This window comes from Carettochelys insculpta, chromosome 5 (assembly GCF_033958435.1).
Source record: "Carettochelys insculpta isolate YL-2023 chromosome 5, ASM3395843v1, whole genome shotgun sequence".
NCBI lineage: Eukaryota > Metazoa > Chordata > Testudines > Carettochelyidae > Carettochelys > Carettochelys insculpta.
In genome coordinates, this window is record NC_134141.1 from 12811523 (window position 1) to 12837712 (window position 26190).

The 26190-nt window shown below is 42.5% G+C and overlaps 1 protein-coding gene across 2 annotated transcripts in view; it reads left to right on the plus strand.

Annotated features, from left to right (window-relative positions):
- The window catches only part of MUSK (muscle associated receptor tyrosine kinase), an 82722-nt gene extending 61987 nt beyond the window's left edge, over positions 1 to 20735 (plus strand). The window contains exons 15-17 of one of the 2 annotated variants that reach the window (XM_074994690.1): positions 1033 to 1224; positions 6824 to 6972; positions 10409 to 20733. In XM_074994690.1, the coding sequence (XP_074850791.1) occupies positions 1033 to 1224; positions 6824 to 6972; positions 10409 to 11091 (1024 nt within the window). In that variant the 3' untranslated portion in view covers positions 11092 to 20733. Of the gene's footprint in view, positions 1 to 1032; positions 1225 to 6823; positions 6973 to 10408 lie in introns of both variants that reach the window. The other variant, XM_074994689.1, reaches the window with a different exon arrangement.
- The last annotated feature ends 5455 nt before the right edge of the window (positions 20736 to 26190 follow it).

Genomic DNA, 26190 nt, shown 5'->3' on the forward strand with positions numbered 1-26190 from the left:
TCTCTTTAAATGGTGAGACTTTAGCTAATATATAAGAAGTTATCTGGATTTGAATGTAGTTGAAAATAATATTTGTGGTTTTTCTCCCTCCTCCAATCCCCCATACACTTAAAGCCAATTCCTTAGCCCCAACCCTAGTATCTGTGGTTAACAGTCTGCACTGTTTGTGGAACAGGCCAGAAGAGAAATTTTCCAGCTGCTAGATTTCTTCTATTGTCAAAAACTGAAAGGACATGGGTTTTGAAAAGTGTAACTTTGCAGAGTGCTCTGCTGAAGAGCGAGAATAATGTTTTGAGGGTGCATTTACTTTTTGCGGTAGGTTCTCATGTGTTAAATCCCCTCTCTCTATATTGTTGCCTCAGATTACTGAGGGCACGGTCCTGCAAACTCTTAATCATGAGTAATCCAGTCTAACATGGATGGTTCTGTCACACGTGCTCATGGAAGTTCTATTCCCATCCCCAACGGGCTGCTGGATGGACTCCTGCCCTGGCAGACCAACATACTTAGCCTAGACCCCTAGAAATAATAGGCAACTGGTAACATTCCAGAAACAGCAATACAGTGTCAGGAGGTACATGGCAGTGTGCAAGTGGTAAGAAGAGGGAACATAACAAAATGCCTAGGCAGACACATTGTACACTTGGCAGGCAGCCATCCCCATGTTAAAGGGCACCGAGCTCACCATCTGAGACACTTCGCACACATAGTTCCATGAGGGCGTACAGGGTGAAAAGGAGGCCATGGCAAGGTGGGAGCAAAGGTGCAAAACTGATATGTAAGGCATGCTATGGCCTGGCAGCCATTCTTATAGATAACCACTACTCCTGTGGCAGGGCAGGTGGGCTCTCTCTGTGTACAGCTGGCAAACCACTCCATATGGTGTGTAGAGGTCCCGAGAGCAGTCTTTCTGCGCCTCCCTTTTCCAGCCTTGGAGAGTCAAATCTTAAATGAGGTGAATAAAATGTTCTCCGCCGACATAGCACACAACGTACTCTAACCCACTGATCATTTCCTTCCCTATCATTTCAGGGAGTCACAGGCCCCAGCACTCACCACTCTTCCATCAGAGCTCCTACTGGACAGACTTCATCCTAACCCCATGTACCAGCGCATGCCCCTGCTCCTGAATACTAAGTTACTCAGCTTGGAATATCCAAGAAACAATATTGAATACGTGAGAGATATTGGTGAAGGAGCCTTTGGAAGGGTCTTTCAAGCAAGGTAAATGTCCGACTAGCAAGTGTTCCTTAATATTAGTACCTGGAAGACATTAACATCTGGCTAGAGTTCTGGAAGCAGGAAAATGTTTATTTATTCCAGCTGTCCTGGAGAAATTAATTGTTCTAAGCAGAATGAAATGTAGTTGATGGATCTCCATTCCAAATGGCTGAACGTAGTGCCTTGCATGTTGAATAGTAACAGAGAGATAGCCATGGTAGTCTATATTACTATGAAAACAAAAAGGCAGTCCAGTAGCACTTTAAAAGACTAACAAAATAATTTATTAGGTGATGAACTTTTGTGGGACAGACCCACTTCTGCCTATGATCTGAAGAAGTGGGTCTGTCCCACAAAAGCTCATCATATAACAAATTATTTTGTTAGTCTTTAAAGTGCTACAGGACTGCTTGTGTGTTTTCATAGTATATAGACTAGCACAGCTTTCTCTCTGTTACTATTCAGAACGAAATGTGTGTGTGAAAGTGTGACAAAGCTATTTACAAAGCTAGGTTAATTTATTCCTGTTTCCCACGTTCAGTTGCTCTTTGGTAAAACGTTATCTCACATCTGTAGTCATCTTCTATATAATAGACAGTGTCTCAATTACTCCTGTTAATCAAGTTGAATGTGGAAGCTAAGCTTGTGGTGCATTCCAGACAGCAAGAATTTTGCTTGTTTTGATTGTTACTAGGCCATTGTGAAATTTTCTGACTTTCCCAGGATTTCACTTTTGTTTCAGATGTTGGTGCTGGATCGCCAGCATTACGATGTCAACATTTGCTGGTAGACTAACAGATATTTTGGAGCATAAGCTTTCATGGGCAAAGACCTGCTTCATCAGATGCTGATGAAGCGGGTCTTTGCCCACAAAAGCTTATGCTCCAAAATACCTGTTAGTCTATAAGGTGCCACAAGACTTTTTGTTCTCGAAGCTACAGACTAACAGGGCTACCTCTCTGATATTTGCTGGTAGTTACTCCTGACTGCTATTCTGTCTGTGATCCAACACCAACAGTTAGGCCATGATCCTGAAAAAATCCCCTTATTTGCATAGTGCAGCCTTATTTCTGAAATGAAGTTTTTTCCTTGTGCTTAGGAGACTGGTTCTTAGGCAGTCATGATGGTACAGTGAGCGCTTTTGAAAGTCACACTCCAGAACTGCTGATAGAAAGTGCAGAGGTTGCAGTGTGTGTTTATTTTGGATCCCTTTCCTCTTTTCACAGTTAATTGCAGTAATGTGTTGGTTACTTGGGACGCCTCCACAGAATGGAAGATGACTGGCTAATGAGGTTATATGTGGAATTGTACGCGAAAGAGAAACAAAAATGAGCATAAACAATGAACATGCTCCTTAGCGTGGACATGGGCCCCAAATTGTACTTGTGGGACTTGTCTATTAATTGCAAAGTCAAAGGACTCCTCTTTCAAGCTGTGGTTGCACAAGCAGACATTTTCAAGTGAAGAGTAAGATAATGCTCTGCGCTGACATGGTCACATATCATTTACATCTTTGTCAGGAAATGAATTATGCAGTGGATTAAATTTGTTAGCACGAGGAGATACTTCTAATGGATGTGAGAGATTTTTTTTGTCCCCCCCAATGGGATGTGGAGGAAGTGTGTATTTATTTATACAGACAGTGTTAAAAATAACAGTTTAAAGGGCAAGCAGCAGCAAAATCACAGATGCTTAGCTCATGATTGACTGCTCGCTTTGATGACTGAACTAGAGGAGCTGGGCTTGAAGCAGCAGCAAAGCACATGGGACCAGATTCAGAACTGTTTGGTGGATGCCAGTACCACTGTGATGAGGCAAAGCAGCCCTACACCCAGTGTATGTGCCTAACTGAACCAGGTGGGTGAATAGCTCATCGTTTTACTCCACACTGGGTATAATTCTCCTCAATGCAGAAAGGCAACACAAGACCACTGATGCCCACTTGAGCTCTACTTTGAGGGCATAGGCTATCCCTCTGCATAGAGATAAAAGTCCACCCGAGTAGACTGGCACCTATACAAGACAATTCAAACCCTCATTAAGGACTGTGCTAATTGAGCCTTAAATGGTATACAGCTCTTCAGGAAGGCCTACTGCCTTGAGTGAAATCTCTGGTGAATTGCTTCAGAATAATCCTTACCCCTCCAGGTTCTCAAATGTAATTTTCATTGCATTATGCAATTCCTTTAATAAGTTTTTAATTGATATTTACAGAGAATCAGAAAAGAGGGCAATGTGTCTGAACACAACCTAGAAATATACTAGGCTTTGGGACCTGCTCTTGGCCTAATGGATAGCCTCCGGCCATCCTGACTCCTGAATGGGTTGCCTATGCGTTGTTGCAGTTATCCTCTTACCTTGCAGCTTCATCAGGAATGCCTCGGAAGTCAAGCATTTTCTAGGCAAAGGTTTGCAGATGGCCCTGCTGCACAGGGTTGGTGGATAAAAAACGATGGCTCTGTTAGCTTCTAGTACTGCCAGACCCACAACTGGATGCAACACTAAGGCTACCACATGAGAGAACCTTCTTCTGTTCTCAGAAAAAAAAATTAAATACACTGTCACTATGTACGTTAATGGATAACAGAGTAAATTTAGTAAGCCTCTGATTTCTCCTTGTCTAATATTTCATCCGTGTAAACATAATTCTACACACACTGCCAATAATCTCTTTGCCAGTTGGCTTACTTAAAATTCTGATTCACTGTTTACTTATTCTGGGTGAAGCAGCATGTCAGGACAGGAAGTGGCTGACTGTTATTTACTGGCGCCTGTGGAATGGCTGCCATTTCCATTAAGAGGTGTCTCCTGCACTGGGAATTGAGGATGTAGCAAGTTACCTTCTTACCTATCTTATGAGCCAAGTCAGTCCCATAACCAATGCTGGGGCCAGCTGAAGGTCTCCCAGTAAAAGTAGTTTTGAGCTCTACTTTATGCATCACTAATACTACTCCTCTTACTGCTCTCAGACCATATGATTTTACGTAGACCAGCAGGCAGCCTCTCTTCAGTTTGAACTAGTGGCTTTGGCCCAGCATGTCTACAAGATCTCCTAAAACTCTGGTCTTACTGTGGTCAGCAGCTGCACGCCTCAGGCACAAAAGTCCTTTCCATCCTAAATGCAAACATAGCCTGCATGGGGCAGCTCTGCACTACTTTGTGTTGGTTGTCATCAAAGAGCCACATTCTTCAGCTGAGAACCACACCTTGTCCTGTCCTGCTCAGATGCACAGCGGACGGAAGGCAAAGACAGCTTCTGCCACTCCAAACAGCATCATGCATGGGCAGAGGAATATTTAATCCAAGCCCTAGAGAGACGTGTACCAGAAAAAAACATCAGTTGATGCAAACTGGTCCCGAGAGGCAATAATCTGTTGGATAGGGGACCCCCAATTTTCAGCCCTGGAAACAGAACTCTTTTGTTTAATGTCAAAATTAGTCATTTCTGAATACTGCCCCAGAAAGAGACTGCAGTGGTGAGTTTTGCAACATAGATTCCTGTCTGCTAAATGCTGGACTAAGGCACTCAGAGTCAACTCACTGGGTGTGAAATTCCCACTTGTGCAAAGCTCATGCACTGCTTAAGTCCCACTTAATGTTCAGGATTTAAGAGGTTCGAGGCTTATGGATGGCCTCTGCAAGGGGTGAATTTCTCACCCCAGGGAACGCCATGTGAAACCTGTGCTGCCTCTTATTTCTGTTCCCTATAAAGCCTTCTAGACTTTTGAACAGCTGTAATGAATCTTTCATGCTAATCAGAAGAGGTGAACCCCCTTATCTTTCAGACACTTGCACTATCTATCCATAAATACAGATCTCTTATCCTTCCTTTTCTCAAGCACTGAAATTTGAGACACTGACCGATATATTAAAAGTATAGTGTCCCTCATTACATAGCAGAAGTTCTGATATCCAACAAAAGGAGCAAATGGCATTTTGCTTTTAAAAAAGGCAACTGTAGACAAAATGAAGTCTCAGTTTTATTGCTCCTAGGTGCTGCATCTTAACAGACAATTTTTCAGCTGTAAAACCAGCTGTACAGGGAGACGTCTTTTTAGATGGACATTTTGCCATGCTCTGACATTTGACAACAATGTGACATTTACAGTAGCCAAGTGCAGCTGTTGCAATACCATCTGTTTGCAGAAGGTGACAAGGAAACTGGAAGTTTGCCTTGGAAACCAGAATCTCTCATTGGCTACCAAACAGTAAAGGAGCCTGACACTTAAGCAATGGCAGATCAGCAAGTCAGGCATGGAAATGTAATTCACAAATGGATGCTACCTTTTATAGGCATTAGGTGGCTATATTCAGGAACTGCGTTACAATATGGAGGCCATGGCTTCCATATGTCCAGGGGTAGGGATTACCTCGAGTAAGAAAATGCACACTATTCCCATAGGTTTGACCAGTGTTTAAAGAGTGGAAAGTTATTGTGCTTTGGGAACTGATGTCCCTAAGGGTTAGGCAAGTCCAGCATCTCTAAGTATTAAGGGAAGAATGCCCCAGGGATAAGAAAAAAATAGTCCTGATTGTTATTTATTTCATAGGGTTGGTGAGAAACTCCAATTGAGCAGGATCCCTCACACGGAGGCACTTCAGCCTTGGGCACTGGCCTGGGAGTCGGGAGACAGGGTCCCAGGTTCTTAGGCTCTAGCATTAGTCTACCAGACAAAGTCACACAGTGAGGGCTCAAAAAAGAGCTAGATGGCTTCGTGGAGGATAGGTCTGTCAATGGTTATGAGCCAGGATGGGCAGGGACGATGTCCTAGTGTCTGTTTGCCAGGCTGGAAATCAGTTAGAGAGGCTGGATCACTTGTTCTCATCTTTCTTTCTGGGGAATTTGACACTGGTCACTGTCAGAAGACAGAACAGGGGCTAGAGGGCTCTTTGGTTTGACCCAGTATGACTGTTCTTATGTTCACATCACCTTCACTTCTGTGAAACGGGGTTGATGATGTTGGCCTGCTTTGTAAAGTGCTTTGAGAGCTAAAGATGAAAAAAAAGTGGTACATTGCTATATTGTGGTAGGCCCTGTAGCGGCATTCAGTGATTTCCTTTAAGTGCCAAAGCAGATCAGTTGCAGAACTAGCGAAAAGTCCAATTCAACTGACTCCCAAAATCATGAAGCCTCCCAAGTTGTAGAAGTCTTCTCAGCTGCTCCTGGATAGGTTTTTAATAAGCAAAGCTCAGCAAATGCTACTGCCCTCTCAAAACCACTCGAAAGGTAGAGCTGGAAAAATGCGTAGGGCAGAGTATAGGAGGGTTAAACTAGCATCCTTAGATACCCACAGAGCAGATACAACAATGGCAGCAGTAGCACTACCTTTCCCACATGCTGACCATGTGTCTGAAACTGCTGCCAAAGAGGAGCCCCCTCTACAGATGAGATGGGTTCTATCTTCAAGTTCCTTCTGTTCTTGGCCTCTCAAGAGACTGCCCAAACAAGGCTGCAAAATTATTCCACTTGTGGGCGTTGCTTTGAGATCCTTCCCCCAATCTTGTCTGATCCATGAGCTATTACCGGAAATGGGGCTAACGTTGTGTTTGTGTGCAAGAGCTCTAGTCCTACTTAGTTTCTTTTTTTTTCTATTTCTCAAAGGGCTCCTGGGTTGCTTCCTTATGAGCCATTCACAATGGTGGCAGTGAAAATGCTAAAAGAAGAGGCTTCGGCAGACATGCAGGCGGATTTCCAGAGGGAGGCAGCTCTCATGGCGGAATTTGATAACCCAAATATCGTCAAACTCTTAGGTACAAAAACAACATGCTGAGCTCTTGGGGCAGGGTCTTTCAAGGAATTCATGTGTTGTTGTGTTGGATCTAAAATGTCAACAATGTATTAATCCTAGACAGCATGCACAGGATTTTGCAGTTATATGGAAATTTCAAATTAAGCTCTGGGGAACTGATTTTTTTTATACATGACATAGCATTTTTTTTTACATTCTCTATTGGCACATATTTGAATATTTAGCTCTGATGCCATTTTCCTGACATTGTGGCAGACTAGTTTTCATATGTGATCATCTAAATCCTGCATTGGGGCGGGGGGAGTCTCACATCACCATGTAGGTCCATCTCTCCCTCTCTCTCTCTCTCTTTGCTAAGACTAAACACAAGCACCAGTTAGTCTCAGATCATGGCAGTTTTGCAATATGGCTACATTGTGAAAGAATGAAATGACTGACTCAGTTCACTCTGAGTGAAACTCACCCTTGGGCACAGGGGAGAACCAACATTTTTCTGCCTGCAGTTGAAGGACATGAGTACAAAGCTGATTGCTTGCACCTCAACCTAGATATATGTGCCAATGAGCTGGAGCAGAGATGCAGTCACTCAGAACTGGTACAAATCTGTGGGTGCAAATTTTGAGTGCACAGATTGTCTCTGTTACTCACATGACTTCCCTTGCTGAATTGCCTGAGCAGCTCACGAGTCTTTACAAATAGCAACAACAATAATAGTCTCCCTCTCTTCCCCTCCACAGCCATCTGCAAATAAGTAATGTGGGGGCGGGGAAGGGGCTAATGGGACTCCCATGTCAATCCTCCATCAAGAAATCTGACCACAAGAATTTAAGTCCTGTAGACGACATCTTTCAACAGGTTAGATGTCATTACCCCATGCCATCAAATGGTTCTTCTGTACACTCCCTATAGGGAGATTTGGCCTTATCATCTAGTCATCAGATCTTTTTTTCTCATCACCAGGAACATTATCAGTGAAGTTTCCCCTAGTGCAGGAATTCTGTATGCAGCTTGGCTTCACAAAAGCATATGTACGTCAGCAATAGAAAAAGGAACAAGTGCTCTAAACTAGAATCAACTTTTTGTTAGCACAATGAATAAATTAGGAAAACCAAAGATACAGGAATTAATCAGTTTTGTAGTACAAGGGTGTGGGGAAAATGGCCATGCTGGTTGAACAATATTTGACCTATAAGCCTTTAACATTATTTGTTCTTGTTAGAAACAGATGTTATCACACTGAGAAATGTCTGTTCTTTCTCAGAGAGTCAAGTGTGAGGTCATCGGCAAGAATTTCATCTTTCACAATAAGCCTTTAGCTGTGCTGAATAAGAAAGCAAATTGTGTATCATCTGGTTTTCAATGGCAGATGAGCAGTAGAGTTAGAGCAATATTCTTGCCTTTATGGCCAGCTCTAAAATATCATTCATTTGGTAAAACTGTGTAAATAATTAGGAAATCACTTAACTGAATAATTCTTTCATTGAGGCTATGTCTACACTACAGAGATCTTTTGAAAGAAGCCCTTCCGGAAGATCTCTTCCCAAAAAAATTCTTTCAAAAGAGTGTGTCCACCACAAAAAAGTGGATCAAAAGACTGATCTGCTTTTTCGAAAGAGAGTGTTCACACAGGTCCTGCTCTTTCGCAGGAACAGGCCAGAGATGAAAAAATCAGGCCCCATGAGGGCTGCTGTTTCGAAAAAAAAAAGACCCGCATAGCGTCTACACACATATTCTGTGGCAAGATGCTTTTGAAAGGGAGTGCTCTTCCTGAAATGGGAAAGGAAGATCGCATTTGAAAGGAGTGCCTCATTCTTTTGATTTACTTTGGAAAGAATGCTTTTGTGTGTAGATGCTCCGCTGGATCTTTCGAAAGCGCCCCCTTCTTTCAAAAGAACTTGTAATCTGCCTCAACACTAGCATGTTCAAAAAAAAAAATCCTTGCAAAACACAGAATAAAGAATCTGGGGCCAGACCTTCAAAAGTGCTCAGCATCCAGTAGGTCCCATCCAGAAAAAGAGCTGTTGAGGAAATCGGACCCTCGATAAATAACAATCACTTTCATATTCAAAGGAATATTTGATAATCATTTTTGCATCACACATCTTGCTCTTCTCATACCTACAATGCTTTTTTTAAAGAAACAAAAGATACTCAGTATCTTTTGATAGTGAACTTCTCTCCATTTTCACTCATCTGGTTGTGAATTTGCTTGAAAAATAGTTCTAACTTCCAGGGAAAGCATACAAAAATGAAGATAAAAATATTTATGAAACACTTAATCTTCATATGGGGAACTGAGTTTTATTTGAGGATAGATGTCACAAAAGATATTTGGTTAAACAGAAGAAATTGATTGTGTATATTCCAAAGGGGCAAAAATACAGTCTTTTAGGCTATGTCTACACTAGCCAGGAAGAATGACCTGCTCAGGGTCGATCTTCCAGGGTTCAATTTTGAGAGTCTGGTAGGGCTGCATGAAATCAACCTCTCCAGGGTCACAGTCAACCCCTGTACTCCCTGCGAGATGTGAGGGGTAAGGGAGGTTGATGGGAGAAACTCTACCATCAACCTTCTTTAGTAAGAAAACAAAAAAGCAGAAATGGAGCACTTGAAAGACTAACAAAATGATTTATTCGGTGATGAGCTTTCGTGGGACAGACCCACTTCATCAGATCAGTCTCATTTCCAAAACAGACTGACGTTTATAAGCACAGAGGACCAAAAAAATAATTGCAATAAAAACTGACAAATCAAATACATAGGATTGAAGGAGTGGGATGAGGGGCAGGGGGATGTTAATTGTCCTGCCCGAGTCTTTAAAGTGCTACATTTCTGCTGTTTTGTTTTGTTGGAATAGAGACTAACATGGCTACCTCTCTGTTACTTCTTAGGAAGGATGGCCAAGCCAAACACAGATGAGTCTATTCTAGCTACACAACTGCCATAGCTAAAATTGCATATATGCAGTCAACTTACTTTGCCTAGTGTAGACATAGCCTTAGAAAGGAAAAACTTGGAACTTTTGGAAACAGCACAGAAGCTAAAGTTTATGAGAGTTTGACCAGGTTTGGTTGTAAACTCTAAGAGGCAGGAATGGTGTTTGTTTTGTCTTTGTACAGCGCTTATAGCACAAGGGAGTTTACGGCAAGCCTCCTATTAACATCAATTTGATCAAAATTTGATTAATAATCAAATGAAGGAAGCCACATTTTTTATTTTGGAGTATCAGAATAAATCAACTAATCACGTCACATTCCCCATTCCCCCTTTGGAGTGTTCCACTTTAGAAGATTAACAAAGGGAGAAAGAGCATTAATGAAAGCTAGTGGGATCTGAGGTCCTCACTGGCACTGGTGCTTTTCAACAAGCTTCTTCAGTCTTATCATACAACAACAAAGCAAAGACAAGACTGACTGGTTGTATTTTCTGCCTTTCAGGTGTGTGTGCAGTTGGGAAACCAATGTGTCTGCTGTTCGAATACATGGCCTACGGGGATCTCAATGAGTACCTGCGCACCCGCTCACCACGCAACCTCTGCAGCCTTAGCCACGGTAACCTGGATGCCAGGATCCGGCTCTCCAATCCTAACCCCCTCGCGCTGTGCTGCACCGATCAGCTCGGCATTGCCAAGCAGGTGGCGGCCGGCATGGCCTACCTGTCAGAGCGCAAGTTTGTGCATCGGGATTTGGCCACTCGGAATTGTTTAGTGGGTGAGAATAGGGTGGTAAAAATTGCAGACTTTGGCCTCTCAAGGAATATCTATTCAGCAGACTATTACAAAGCCAATGAAAATGACGCCATTCCTATACGCTGGATGCCCCCCGAATCCATATTCTACAACCGCTACACAACCGAGTCCGATGTATGGGCCTACGGTGTTGTCCTGTGGGAGACCTTCTCCTACGGCATGCAGCCCTATTATGGAATGGCCCACGAGGAGGTGATTTATTACGTGAGAGATGGCAACATCCTCTCTTGTCCTGATGATTGCCCTTTGGAGCTATACAACCTGATGCGCCTTTGCTGGAGCAAGCTGCCTTCTGACAGGCCCAGTTTCGCCAGCATCCATCGCATCCTGGAGCGTATGTATGAGAGGGCAGTGGCTGCTATTCATGTCTGAGGCAAAGAGGGTCTATGCTGCCTGCAAGGACAGGGCCTCACAGGATCAAGTGAGCCTTCAGTCAGGACCTTAGTATTTGGCCTGCCAAAGCTTTGCTTAATGTAAAAATCAGTGCACTGATGAGCTGAACTGAGGACAGAAATGAGCACTTTTAGCAGACAGGGCTATCTCAGAGAAGGAAACTGTTTAAAATGAACACCAAGGTCTGTGTCTAGGTTGCTGAGAACTGTCGGCAAAAGATATGCAAATTGCGCACTGCGTTTGCGTCTCTTGCCAACAGTTCTGTTGGGAGAGGCTTTCCTGACAGTTGGTCCAGCCACACGGTGCCAAATGTCAGGAAAACCCCTCTGACAAGACATCCCTTCTTTTTTGGGGAACGAGTTAAAACAGGGATGTCGGCAGAATGCTCCTGACATGGCAGACGTCTGGGGGGGGGTGCGGGGGACTTGGTCTCCCAAGAGAAGCCTTCAGTTTAGACAAGTTGTCTCATCCTGTTGTCTCTCAAGGACAATTTGGATGACAGCTCAAACAAAACAATAGTTACCTTGGGAGTGGAGAATGGAAATTTCCTATTCAGTCTTTGTCCTACTAGGCCCTAGCAAACCCTTGTGAAATACTCTGTTTATCTTAGATTTCACAAAGAAATTGAATACTTTATATATATATATATATAAAGAAAACCCTGCTTCATTAGTTTCACAATATATCCCTTTTGTTGTGTAAACAAGTAACACTGAACTATTATGCTGCTGATGTTACAATCTTTGTGAATGCACATAGTATGGCTGTATAATGTGTGTTAACCTTTGAGTTATAAATTCACTCTGAGTCACACTTCTACTTAAGAATATAGGAGTTAATGAGTTCTACATGCAGAAAAAGGGCAGGACGAGGTACGAAATCTGTTCCCAGAAAGGTATTTCCTAGTTTTACATACTGGTTAAAAACAGCACTTAACAGAGGTTCTCACTAGAAGATTTGAGATGCTTGGGTTAAAAATGAGGGTGTTAAAATCCAATCTCCCAGAACAAAGTGGGGAAGAGGGTAGGAGAGAATTTTCACAAGCACTCAGTTTTTTTGCCCAATTCTGCTCCTGTTGGTGTCAGTGGTGCAACTCTCACTGACCACAATGACACCAGTTAGGAAAATCGTCAGTGCTTGTGGGAAAAAAAAAAAAATAAAAAAAAAAAATCACACCCCAGATTCATCCCTGAGGTGAAGGCCTTGTCCATAGTGGTCAAGTCAATTCCATTCTTAGTGGAAGCCCCTATAAAGAGCTAGAGTGTCAAACTAATCCCATGGAGAGGGACAAATTCAATTTCAAATTATGGTTCAAGGGTTAAGGTGCCATTTAGGCCTAAATACTCTCTTCAGTTTGCAGCACAACTCCCACTGACTTCTGTGAGAGATTTTCACCAAGATCCACAGCCAGACCAAGATGTGCCAGTGGACGAACTAAACACTTATTTCTCATCATCCGTTATTGCCTCAGTGTCATCCTGTCACATCCAGCACCACTTTGTGAGGAAATCTTTTCTCCTTTAGCAACACCACTGTTTCTGCCTCTTGTTTCCTCTTGCTTTCTCGCTCCCCGTTTTCTCTCCCTCTTCCTAGTCTGTTCGTTATCTCTGCGTTTCCTTCTCTGCTACAGATCCCAAGTTCCATATGTAGGCGTCACCCCCAACCCTTTTCACATTCCTTGTGTGAAAATAATCAGCCAGGAGACAGTGCTGAGCTGTAGAGCATCACTGGGACATTTCAGTTGAACTGGGATGTAAGGACATTCACGTCTTCGGCTGTTATTGTTTCCAGCTGCCTGTGTGCTCCGGAAGACAACCCTGCATCAGTTATCTGTGTTTCATATCCGGCCTGCAGACATCTCTGACTGAGGCAACAGCTACAGGAGTGAATTTGCAGCAGCAGAGCTGCACGAATGCAGCTGCACTATTGTAAGCTTTCTTTTGTAACTGCTCTGAGCTGATAAGAGAGCTCTCTCCCATCAGCTTAACTACTCCAGCAAGTCTCAGCAGCTATGTCATTAGGCGCACGGGTGTGGACAGGGCTTAGGTCAGCGTAACTTACACCATCCTTCGGGGTGGCTTTTTCACACCCATCCCTGAGCAACCTAAATTATACCACAGAAATGCTAGTTTGGACACAGCCCTGAAGCTTCTTCTCTGTTAAAGCTACCCCAGATCCTAGCAGGTGGTGGTTTTCCTGAGGAAAATATAATATTTTTCTGCACCAGTTTTATCTCTTGGTTCCCAGAGATGAAAGCAGGGAAAATTATTCAGCTTAGAATCCAAGACCTCATGGTTAATATCAAAGATGCAACCAGGAGATGGCACATTTTTTAACCCTGCAAAACCAAAGCTTTACTCTTGTAATTAATGGGCCAGCGTGACACTTCTATTTTGTCGAGCTGTTTGCTTTTCATGTAGGATCCACCACAGAAATCAGACCATTAAGGGTCTCTCAGAAGTGGGATTTATTAGTTGGAAAAAACAGAAGTCAAGTCAGCAGTACAGAGAGCAGTGCTAAAATGCAAAACAGTGTGCCAGATCTTCATAAACTGTAGTTTCAAATCTTCATGACCTAGCCACGTTTTCCTACGGAACTCTCTCTCAAAACATTTTAGTTACAGCCACAAGAGTGTGGCTTTGTGTTTTTAAACCACTGCTGCTTATTTCAATCAAACCAGGAGCTCCCCATGTTACCAGAAACAGTGCAAAGAAATAAGCTGCTTCCTCCAGCCCCAGGAAGCAGTTGAAGACCCTACTATACAATGCTGTAAATAGCGTATTAGGGTACCACAGCCACTCTGCTGATGGAGAATTGTTTACATAGACCAGGACACTAATGTAGTATCTACAACCACAGCTCCCATGGAAGGACTATCTCTGCTACTTACATGGCCCTCATTACCATTGTATTTCAGGCTAGGGGAGGGCTATTACCTCATTTTACAGCAGATTAACCAGGGCACAGACTCCACAGAGGTTAAGTGACTTGCTCCGAATTACATAGGATGTCTGCTGCAGAAAAGGGATTCGTACCCAGGTTGGTACCTCACCTGCTGGTCCATCCCTCCTGCTCTAAAAAGGAAGGGCAGGCTCATGGTTAAGGTGGTGGACTGGGACTCAAATGTAATTTCAGCCCCTGAAATCTAACTTCAGCCTGCCATATGCTTCCTGTGTGACATTGGGCAAACGTACCTGGTATCCGTTGCTCTTTGATTCTCCAGAAGCCAAATGGAGGCAACAGGATTTCCTTTCTCCCACTTCTTGTCTATTTAGTTAGTAAGCTCACAGAAGCAAGGGCTCTCTCATGCTACGTGCATCTGTAGCACTTAGTACAGTGGACAGTTTTCACTGGGACCGCCAGGTGCTTCTAAAATAAACTAAATACTCATCACTGGAAAGTGAAGGGCCTGATTCTGATCAAATCAATAGGAATTTTACCATTTACTTCAGCAGGGCAGGATTGGGCCTTGCACATCAGTTAGTATCCTTTCTTCTGAGTAACAAGCTCCTCTTACTATCCTAGGTACCCCTCCCGCCTTAAACTGCCAAAAAAGCTGAGCTCTCAATGCATATACAGCCCAAGACAATGAACTTGCATTTTCTTTTTCTGGGATCCCAGTGCTGGCTTCAGCTCATCACTCCTCATCCTGTCCTTTCAACCCCTGTAGGAAGTGCTGAAACCCCGACTGCTGTTTCCATGCTGCTTTAATGATATTTGCAGCCTGCCCTGTTGATAGCTCACGTCACACGCTATAACCTTTCCTCACTTCCTAGCTGAGAAAGCAGAATCTCATTGGAATAAATGTCCCTTTTTGTTGCACTTTGCTGACCAATTCTTTTACTCAGTGACACCGTTGCAGCCCCTTTAAAGATCAATAGGGATTTACTGGTGCAAAGAGGAGGAGAATTTGGTTTTCCGTGTCCAGCATTCCAGCCTTCGCAATATAAGAGTGAACCTGAAAACTGGAATAGTTAGCAACTGTCCTTTTAAATGCAACAAAGACTGTTTCCACTGCTTTTACATGGCGAAAAATTATTTTCCTATGAAAACTTTCCAAAAAACAGGTAGAACCCACCCATTTGTAGAGAATCACCCGTATTTAGGCCCTTACTCTTTTGGAAATGTAAGAGATGGAAAAGATCTAGTATTTTATCTCGAAAATTCTCCCCTGTTGTATATTTTTTCAGTTTGCTATATAGAAATTGCATCATGTCAATTTTTCCTTTGTTTGAGGTTGCACCTTTCTTACTGTGTGTTTGGTACAAAGAGGGATATACAGCATTCTGTCAGCAATATACTTATTTAACTCAACTTGTTTTTCATGTGGGTTGCAGGGGGGGTGGTTTCTTATTTAAAACATATTGGCCATGCCTACACTTACTAAAAACCTCAAAATGGCCATGCTAATGGCCAAATCGAAGAATCCTAATGAGGCACTGAAATGCATATTCAGTGCCTCATTAGCATGCCGCCGGCCACGGGACTTCAAAAGCGCCATGGTTCACTCTCCCACAGCTCCCCTACATGGGAGTCCTTTTCGAAAGGACCCCGCCAACATCAAAATCCCCTTATTCTTATTAGTTGATAGGAATAGGGGGATTTTGATGTTGGCAGGGTCCCCATGTGGACAAGCCACAGGTGAGCAAACTGCAGCACTTTCAAAGTGCCACAGCTGGCATGGCCGTTTCGAAGTTCTGACTAAGTGTAGATGTAGCCATTGAAGACAATTTATTTTTGCTGGCTCTAGTTTGGATTTAAGTGTTCATGAATAGGAAAGTAAAATACTAAGTTAAAATTTTCTAAGAGCGTAGTCTAAAGCCCAGGCCTAAATGAGTAGATTTGATTTCACATTACTCTCAAGAAGAGCATTCATAGTATATATCAGGAGTGAGCAAACTTCTACCTTAGGCCCTACATTTCATCCCTGCAATTAGCAGGGCCCCCTACACCAACCTTTCTAACGTAATCCAAACCGATGGAAAATTTGAGTTATGTTCATATTAAAAAAACAAAACCAAAACCAACTGTTTTGCTATGTGTAAAAGGAAGTTTATAGAATGTAAAAATTTTATTAATTGGCATACAAATGTGAATACACATCTATAGAAACAGTAACATATTTCAACATTTTTAGTGAGATGGATGAGCCTGAGACCCAGCAGCCGATTGTGGGTTTCACGTCACCTCCGACTTTGCTCACCTCAGGTATATATAAAGCTTTACCGCTCAGGACACATTGTATGAGGTGGAAAAAAAATCAAAGGAATACAGATATGCACGTATTTGTATTTTTATAAATCTTTAAAATATTATTAAATTAGCTTTTGAATGCTTGAATTCATATTTTAATGGTCTTTAGTCAGCAACACGATGCAATTTTGGCCAAGAAGCAGCGCCTCGTCAACATATTACGGGCTAAACCTGATAGATGAGATTCTTTATAATGAGCTACATATACGTTCTGTTTTCATAATTTCCTGTTATCATCTGATGCGCATTTCATGAGTGATGCTTTTGAATGACATCCCAAGCAGCAATGCATATTTCACAGTAAACTTTGTACACTGGGACAGCCTGTGTAATTCTGATGTGTAATATTTTATAAAATAAAGATTTATCATAGAGGGGAAAGCAATCGGGGCAAGCTTTTATTGACCCTTCCCCTCAAATTCATGGTTTTGGAGTTATGTACTGGATAAGTTATCAAAACAGGATCTATTTCATGTCAGAACAGTAGGCTTCTCACAGTTTTATTTTCAGTATGCTTACATTAAGCCAATGTATTTTTTATACCACTACTCCATACCGGCACCTCAGCGGTCCCAGCTGCAGGACCGGCTATGGGGAGAGGCGCAGGGAGCTGGCTGAGTATCAGCTCCTCTTTTTTACGAAAAAAAAAAGGCACTATATTAAACTATGGTTAAATATTAATATAGACCACTAAAAGTGGCACTAACTGGCCATGACAAATAAGGAAACGTCTGTGTAAAGATACATTCTTAATTGGTACCTTACTACCACCACAAGGGCTACTTTAAACATATTTTGTAGTAACAACTTACAGAATTTTATAGCAAACTGGAAGTCTTTAAAAGGTCAGGCTAGCAGTAACAGTCTGTTACTGTGTACTTAATGCTGCAAAGTGAAATGTAGTTAAGAAGCGATATTTTTAAGCCATCTGGGGCCTAAGTTTCCTTTACACAATGATCGGTTTATTCCACCACGGCATGCAAAGGGAGCCTTGTGTAAATGACAGTAAAGATGCCTGGGCCTGATTCTGAGCTCACTTATATTAATGTGACCCAAGAGTAAATCCAGGGTGTAAAATGAGAAGAAAGTTATGCTCCTTGTTAGGACACAGCAGAGCTAATTATTTGCAAGAGCTAAATTAAAAAAAAAAAAAAAAAAAAGCACCCTTCTTTTCTGTGCATAGTATTCCCACAGATAATTTCCTTTATTTCCCCCCCACCCTTTCTGGGGGTGTAGTCCATCGAGTATTTGAAAACTGATCGCCTGGAAACAGTTCACTACAAGTATTTGAGAGATTCGTTGTTCAATAGTTGAGAACTAAAGGGTATGTCTACACAAAAGACTTTTGTCAAGAAAACCCATGGAGCGTCTACACAAAAAACAGCGTTCTGCCTTTCTGGGATGAGGAAGAATGCCATTGTTGTCAGGAGCTGTCGACAAAAAAGCCATGTAGATGCTCGAGCAGAGGGGCTGGGGGACGCCTCCGTCAGCAGACAGGGCTTCTAGTTCTCTGGGTAGCCCTATCTGCTGAGCTTCTGGCCAACCGTTCTGTTGAGTGAGCAGCTGGGCAGTCTGGCTGCGCTGTGTTGACAGAGCAGATTACTGTTTTTGTGTGTGGACGCAATCTGTCAACAGAGATTTTGTTGGAAGATCTCCGACAGTAACTCCTGTCGACAGATTGCCATAGCGTAGACGTAGCCAAAGTATACTGCTGAGTTTTGACAGGTCAGTCACATTGCATTTTTCCTGTTTTCTTTGCTGGTGCAAATACAAGTCCTTCTGATGCAAATATGCTTGCATGGGCACTAAAAATGTACCTTTACTGGTGCACAGGACTGAAATTTCCTTAACTATGTCAATCTTACTCATTTACATTGGGCAACTCATGCACCAGTTCCTAACGTTAGTCTTAGGTGAGCCCTATTTTGATCCTTTATGGGCCTTAAGTGGCGCAGGGGGCCTTGGCACAGAGGCGAATTCTGCCTTTTATGAACGTTCATGGGTGTAAGCCTTGCCATATGAACGTCCATCAACAGTGAGCTCAAAAATGATGCAAGTGCAGACAATTGGAGTGCATTTTCAACAACAGAAGCTAATATTCACCAAAATCAGCTCTGGTTTATTTGTCTTCCATGTTGCTATGCTTTAAATATGCAATGAACAAAGAGCCAGGCTACGTTCCTTCTTGTTGTGAAGGAACGTTCCAATATAGAAGTGACTACGATCCCTGAATCCACATTAAAAAGGAAGCGCCATTGGTATAAATGAAAGTGATAAGTGGGAGATTTTCCAGGCACAAAGGCTACATGGGCCCTCAGTTCCCAGTAAAAAACAGGTGATTTCAAATGTTTGTATGTGTTTATTTTTCTGAAAATGGCTCAGTGGGGTCAACAATGCCAGAGTTGCTAGTGTCTGGTTGACAGAAGCTGATAAAAACTTTTGCTTAGTGCCAGGATCCCATCTTCAGACCAACCAGGCTCCTATGTCTCCAACTGGGCAACTGAAGAGTGAGTCACTTGTGAAAAATCTTCTGCATAATTTCCCACTGTGCCCTCATTATCACAGTACCCAAGTGCCTTTCAGTCATGCACTAAGCATCAGGAGAAACACTCGTCTTCAACAATTGGTTGTCTCTCACACACACTCTCTCAACAGGGGGACACGTGGGTGTGTGTCGGAGTGTTTTATTTTAGAAGAGGTTTGCTTTAGTGGCATTGTTTTTAAATGGAGATTCTGCTTTCTGTTTACAGGGGCGAAATAAGGTAGAAAAAGCGCCCTGTCCCTTTGGTGTGGAAGGTGGTAAGGTGTGTGAAAGTCCCAAGTGCTTGACTGCCTTTGGTCCTTTGATCCCGTGCCATTACATAAGACACTTCTCTCAGAAATCAGAGCCTCTTTTATCATGTGCTAGGATTTCTCTTTAGAACATGAAAGAGAGCAGTACCTTTCATCAAGGAGAGGGATGCTTGGCTGCCTTTTTAAATCTGCCTCTCAGTGACTATAAAATGGAAGCAGTTGTCTTGACAACTGGATACTGCAAAGTACCACAAATGTTGGAAATCACAGAATTGCCAAGATTTTGAAAAGCTGCTTCTAGGGCCTTCCTGGTGTTTACATAAAAGTTGTCAAAAAAACGAACCATCTTTTTTATGTAGCATTTATTTTACCAAACCATGGAGACATTTGGATTTCCCCATGCCAGGAGATGTCTGAACTGGAACACTTCTAGACATTTCAGAAACAATTTTGAAAATTGTTTATATACATTTCTTGCAGTATGTAGCAAGTGTGATTTTAATGGAATTAGTTTACTGTAGATAGGCACTCTACGTGGTAATGATAGTATGTGCGATGGATTCCTATAGTTTCTTAGCTGTCTAAAGTACTAAAACTAATAGCCAGAGCTTTTTTTCAGAGCCATTATCCAAAACACACAGCTGCTAGCTGAAATAAAGGTTACACTTTATAATAAGGTTACATTTATGGTGTTAAAGTCTTATTTTGTAACCCTTTCCAAATTTTAGGACTGAGGCAGCAAACTTGGTCTCAAAAGCTGACAGCCAGGATAAATCAACTAAAAACTATATCAGAGTCATTTATGTTTTAAAAAATACATTTGAAAACCATTTGTCTTTTTACTTATGCATTGTAAATCTAATACTGTTTATAAGCCAATAAATGTATCCTGTAGAATGACTGCAAGCACGGAATGGGCGTAAGCGTGCACGTTAATCTGTTGTCCCCTGGGACTCTTATGTATATGAGATGCTATCTAGCCCATGAATTTATCTAGGCAAGAAAACTTTCACATTAACGATTGCAGAAGAGTGGGACAGTGCTGAATTGAGAAGCACTGGGGGAATGAAAGAGGGTTATTCACTCCCTTGGGCGGTGAGTTCACTCAGGGCTAAATTTATCTTCTTGCGTAAAGGCATATTGACTTTACAGCAGTGATACTAGAGGACAGGCGGGCTTTAGTTACAGCTGTGAGGTCTTGCTGAAAAGCAGGAGGATGACACCAGAGCCCCATGAGGAAGGAACATCAGGGAACTGGAAGTTCTTCACTTGAGGTACATGACATTTTCTTCATGGACAAAATGCCAAACATACTGACCCCACCCTACAAGCAGCCAGAGCTCTATGTTTATGTGGAGTCTAATGGCATCTGCTTATAGTTCCTCATTGTTTGTTATTGTTATGATGACAAATTATTTGCATTACGGTAGAACTGAGAGGCCCCAGTCCCACTATGCAAGGTGCTGTAGGCCAGTGTTTTCCAACGTGGGGTCTGCAAACCCCTGGAGGTATGTGAGGGTATTGCAAGGCGTCCATAAAAAAAATAAAAATGATCAGAGAAAATAAGTTTTAAATCAACTGCAAAGTTAGAATCAATTTTTATATTTAAATTAAATATTTTCCAATAATGTTAACTGCTGTCTGAAAATCTATGTTGTGTTTTCCCTTTTGATTTAATGAAGTGTACATAGCAGCTAGAATTGGTTTTGATAGGGGTCTGGGAACTGTTTGCGAGGGTGACCAGGTGTCTGAGAACAGTATGGGTGGGGAGTGATTGTGGTCTGCACTAGTGAAAAGTCTGGGAACCACTGTTGTAGGCACACACAACAAAAAGGATGGTCCTTCCACCTCAAGTTTACATTCTAAAGAACAGGTTTCTGCTCAGTTCTTATTCACTCGCAGGTTGTGAAGGAGGCATACGGATCTCACTGTGGTTTACGACTGTGCACACTGAGCAACCATTATAGCTCTCTCTGGATTTTCATGGCTCCTCCTGCTTTGCAAAGCAGTCCTGGCTAGAACTGTGCAAAGTGTTTGGAACACAACCTGACACCACACCACACGGCCTGCCTGCGGGGGTCATTACTAGCTTGGAGCTAAAAGGTTTGTGGGAGCCTTTCAGCTGAATCTAGGCTCCACTTTAGTTGAAACTAAATTGATTTATGGATATGCCCTGGTAACGCACTGTGGGCAACAAACAGTCCTGCACAGGCAGGGAACAGATTAGACCGGTGTTTCCCAAGTGGTGGGTCCTGACCCACCTGCATGTTGTAGAGAAGTTCTAGCTGGGGCAACATGTCCAGATCTGGATTAAACCACCTATGGGGTCTGGCCTGTGTAGCGTGACCATATCTCCCTCTCCCAAATATGGGACAAGGGGATATGGGTGGGAGAGGCAGCCCTCCCAGATCCACCAAACACTGAGGAGCCAAGAAGGAGGCGGAAGCCACTGGCGTTCCCCATGAGCCCTGGGGAAGCGGCAGCTGCCAGCACGCCCTGGAGCCCTTGGGGAAGCCACAGCTGCCAGCGCTCCCCAGAAGCCCCGGGGAAGTGGCAGCCACCAGCAACCTCCAGGAGCCCCGGAAAAGTGTCAGCGAGGTGGCAGCTCCCCCGAGGCTCGGGGAAGTGACTTCTGCCAGCAGCTGCACCTGCACAGCGACTGGCGGAAAAGGTTAATGAGGGGACGGCCCGAATACGGGGCAATGAGTCCCTTTTTAGAAATAAGTGGGGACTCCTTTTTGGCATTCCAAATATGGGATGGTCAAAATGGCTGTTTAATGTATGGTCACTAGGTGGCACCATTCTGGAAATTACAGTAAATTCTGTCAAAACAAAAAGCAGTCAAGTAGCACTTTAAAGACTAGCAAAATAGTTTATTAGGTGAGCTTTCGTGGGACAGACCCACTTCTTCAGACCACAGCCAGACCACTGAAGAAGTGGGTCTGTCCCACGAAATTTCACCTAATAAACTATTTTGCTAGTCTTTAAAGTGTTACTTGACTGCTTTTTGTTTTGATAGTGTATAGACTAGCACGGCTTCCTCTCTGTTACAGTAAGTTCTGGTTCATTGTCCCAGAAGGCCCCGTATGCATACTTGACTCTCTCAAACTGGTAAATTGTGCTAAACACACAACAGGTTTCCCTGTCCGTTTTGGAAACCTGGTGCTGGAACCTCTCCAAGTGTGCTGGGCAACAGATTTTTTTCCCCTCTCTCCATGACTTGCATGACATAAATATGTCAACAAAGAGAGCGCACTCCTTATTCTGAAACATACATTGACTCACATGACTTTGTACAAATATTTTTCTTGGACAGACACCATACAATTAAGTAATTGCCACTAAACCAGTTGCCTTTTTATGCCATTGAGCACACAAAGACCAAAAGATGAAAAATAACTTTTGATAAACTGTATGTAGATTAAAAAATACACATAATTCATTCTCAGATAGGTTAAATGTAATTGTCTAGGCTTGAGTCACCCCAGTATTACTCTGATTTTACTTATCTGACTCAGGGAATAAGTTCTCAGATGTTCACTAGCTTGTGCTATATAAGACTCAAACATGGAAGGTGTTATTTAAACGTGAGTTGGGATTATTTGAATAACCTTTGTACACTCTGGAAGGTTACAATATTATGTTAACAACATTAGAATAAATGCAGACATACATTCTGTAAGGGAGTGGGGAAGAAGGAGTCTATTGTACTGGAAGGGTCTGGTGCAGTGTTTCCTCTAAGTTTTTCCATCCATGGGTAGAATAAATTTTGTTATGTGCACCACCAACAGAAACATACTGCCAACTATGGGCACTCTGCTAATCATTTTGGCAGCACCTGAATCTTTCCTAGGTGGCCGGCCAAGAGCTCATTTTACAGGGAATGCTGGTCTGGAGGGTGATTTGGTTGAGACTGGTCGAGAACCTAAATGTGATTGACTAGTTTTTTGAGTTTGCTCATTTCTTGGATTATGAAGAGACAGAGTTGGGATTTTCCCAGTGGGAAATCAATGTTATCTAGGCAGCGTGAAAACAACACTGTTCATTTGTGACCTAAAGCTGTTGCCATCTAATGACCACAGTAGCTTATGTGAAATTAGTTTTGTTGGCTCAGACCAGTGTCTAGCAAACAAATTTGCACCTCACACACAGGAGCCACACGACTGAAACAATGGCTGGTGGGCTCAGAAAGGAAAAATCAAGGACCAAAGTCGCGTGAAGGGCTGTGCTACTTGCTGACCCCTAGAAGTAGATCACCTAAAACAGATTGAGGCCTTCACTGTATCTGTTCTCCAGATGCAGGACACAGATCTCCTGGACTGTCAATCCAGCACTGTCCACCAGCAGTAAGTGCACACAGGACAGATATTTGCAATCCTTGCCTTTGACCCAGCAAAAATTACATATCTGTGCTTGTAGAATCATAGAACACTAGACATGGAAAGGACCTCAAGAGGTCATGAAGTCCAGTCCTCTGCCCTCATGGAAGGACCAAGCACCATTTAAACCAGCCCTGATAGATGTCTAACTTGCTCTTCTATATGCCCAGTGATAGAGATTACACAACCTCCCTAGGCAATTTATTACAGTGCTTAGCCACCCTGACAATTAGGAAGTTTTTCCTAATATCCACTGTAAACCTCCCTTGCTGCAGGTTTAGCCTATTTCTTCTTGTCCTAGCCTCAGAGGCCAAGGAGAACAATTTTCCTCCTTCTTCCCTATAACTCTCTTTCATGCACTTGAAAGCCGCTATCAGGTCCCCTCTAAGTCTTCTCTTTTCTAAACCAAACAAGCTCAGTTCTTTCGGTCTTCCCTCACGGCTCACGTTCTCTAGACCTTTAAATCATTCTTATTACTCTTCTCTGGACCTTCTCCAATTTCTCCATATCCTTCTTGAAATGTGGTGTCCAGAACTGGACACAATACTTTAACTGAGGTCTAATCAATGCTGAGTAGAGCAAAAAAATGACTTGTGCCTTGTTCTCAACACTCATGTTCATGCATCCCAGAATCATGTTTGGTTGTTGTGTTTTTTTTTTGGCACAACAGCATCACACTGTTGACTCATATTTAGCTTTTGGCCCACTATGATCCCTAAACCCCTTTCTTTAGAGCTCCTTCATAGGCAGTGATTTCCCATTCTGAATGTATAAAGTTGATTGTTCCTTCCTAAGTGGAGTACTTTTCATTTTTCTTTATTAAACTTCATCCTATTTATCTCAGACCATTTCTCCAGTTTGTCCAGGTCATTTTTAGTTATGACCTTATCCTCAAAAGCTGTGGCAACCCCTCCCATCTTGGTGTCATCTGCAAACTTAATAAGCACGCTTTCTATGTCAATATGTAAATCATTAAATGAAGATATTCAATAGAACTGGTCCCAAAACAGATCCCTGCAGAACTCCACTTGTTATGCCCTTCCCGCATGACTACAAACCATTAATAACTACTCTTTGAGAATGCATAATTGGCTGGATAACCAATCACTTTATAGTAACCCCACCTAAGTTGTATTTGGTGAAGACCAAAACAAAGGAGTCATTAAACATCTCTGCCATTTCCAGGTTTCCTGATATTGTTTCTCCCTCCTCACTGAGCAGTGGGCATACCCTGTCCTTGGTTTTCCTCTTGCTTCTAGCATATTTATAGAATGTCTTCTTGTTACTCTTTATGTCTCTAGCTAACCTGAGCTCATTTTGTGCCTTTGCCTTTCTAATCTTGCCTCTGCATACACGTATTGTTTGCTTATATTCATCCTTTGTAATTTGTCCTAATTTCCACTTTTTATATGATTTTGTTTTGATTTTGAGATCATGCAAGAGCTACTGGCTAAGCCAAGGTGGTCTTGTACCATACTTTCTGTCTTTCCTACGCAGCAGAATAGCTTTCTTTTGGGTCCTTAATAAGGCCCCTTTGAAAAACTGCCAACTCTCTTCAGTTGTTTTTATTCTCACTTTTGCTTCCCTTGAGACCTTACCTACAAGCTCTCTGAGTTTACCAAAATCTGCCTTCCTGAAATCCACTGTCTCTAATTTGCTGTTCTTCCTTTTACCATTCCTTAAAACCATGAACTCTATGATTGCTTTCTCCCAAGCTGCCTTCCACTTTCAAATTCTCAACCAGTTCCTCCCTATTCGTTAAACTCAAATCTAGAACAGCTTCCTCCCACCCCTCAAGTAGCTTTTTCACCTTCTGAAAAAAATTTTTCTTCCATGCAGACCAGAACTTATTAGTTAGTCTGTGTCATGCTGTATTAGCTTCTCAACATATGTTCAGATAGTTAAAGTCCCCGATCACCACCAAATCCTGCTCTTTGAATGATTTTGTGAGTCGTTTAGAAAAAACCTCATCTACTTCTTCTACCTGGGTATGTGGTTTGTAGTAGACCCCTAGCATGTAGCCCCACTGACTTCAAAGTGCCTATTCATATGGTTAAAGTTAAACCTTGCTGTAACTGCTTTGCCGGATCAAAGCTTTAGTGTCTTTTCTCTTACTGAATCTTGACAGAGAACACCAAAACATCCATGTAGAAGCAAGAGAAAAATGGAGCACTATAGCATTTATTCAGAGTGTTTTTTCCACTCTGTCAGTCACTGGATGCTAGCTCTCCCATGGAGAAGGAGGCTAGAGTCTAAAGCTCGTGGCCTGGTAGGATTCCTATAGTTTCCAGCACCGAAGCTGTCTGTCTAAATATCTGGCTTTCTAAGGTCCCTTGGGCTATAAACTACAGAACTTAATGATTCATCCACAGATGGTTGTTTGGATAGGAACACAGTTCAGTTTCCAAACCCCACAAGTAGGTAATCCAAATGCACTCAGTAGAACTATGACCAAGAATGAATGCACACTCCAACACACACGTTACCATAGTGCTGACATGATCTTCTGGTCTGTGCAAAATTCCCCCAAATACTGATGTTTCTGGACACTTTTCCAATTTAGTCTAAACAACATTCAATGATGGTTGTTTTTATCAATAAGGCCTGTGTCTAGCACGTGCAGCAGGGAATGAGGAGTCAGGATTTCTGGGTT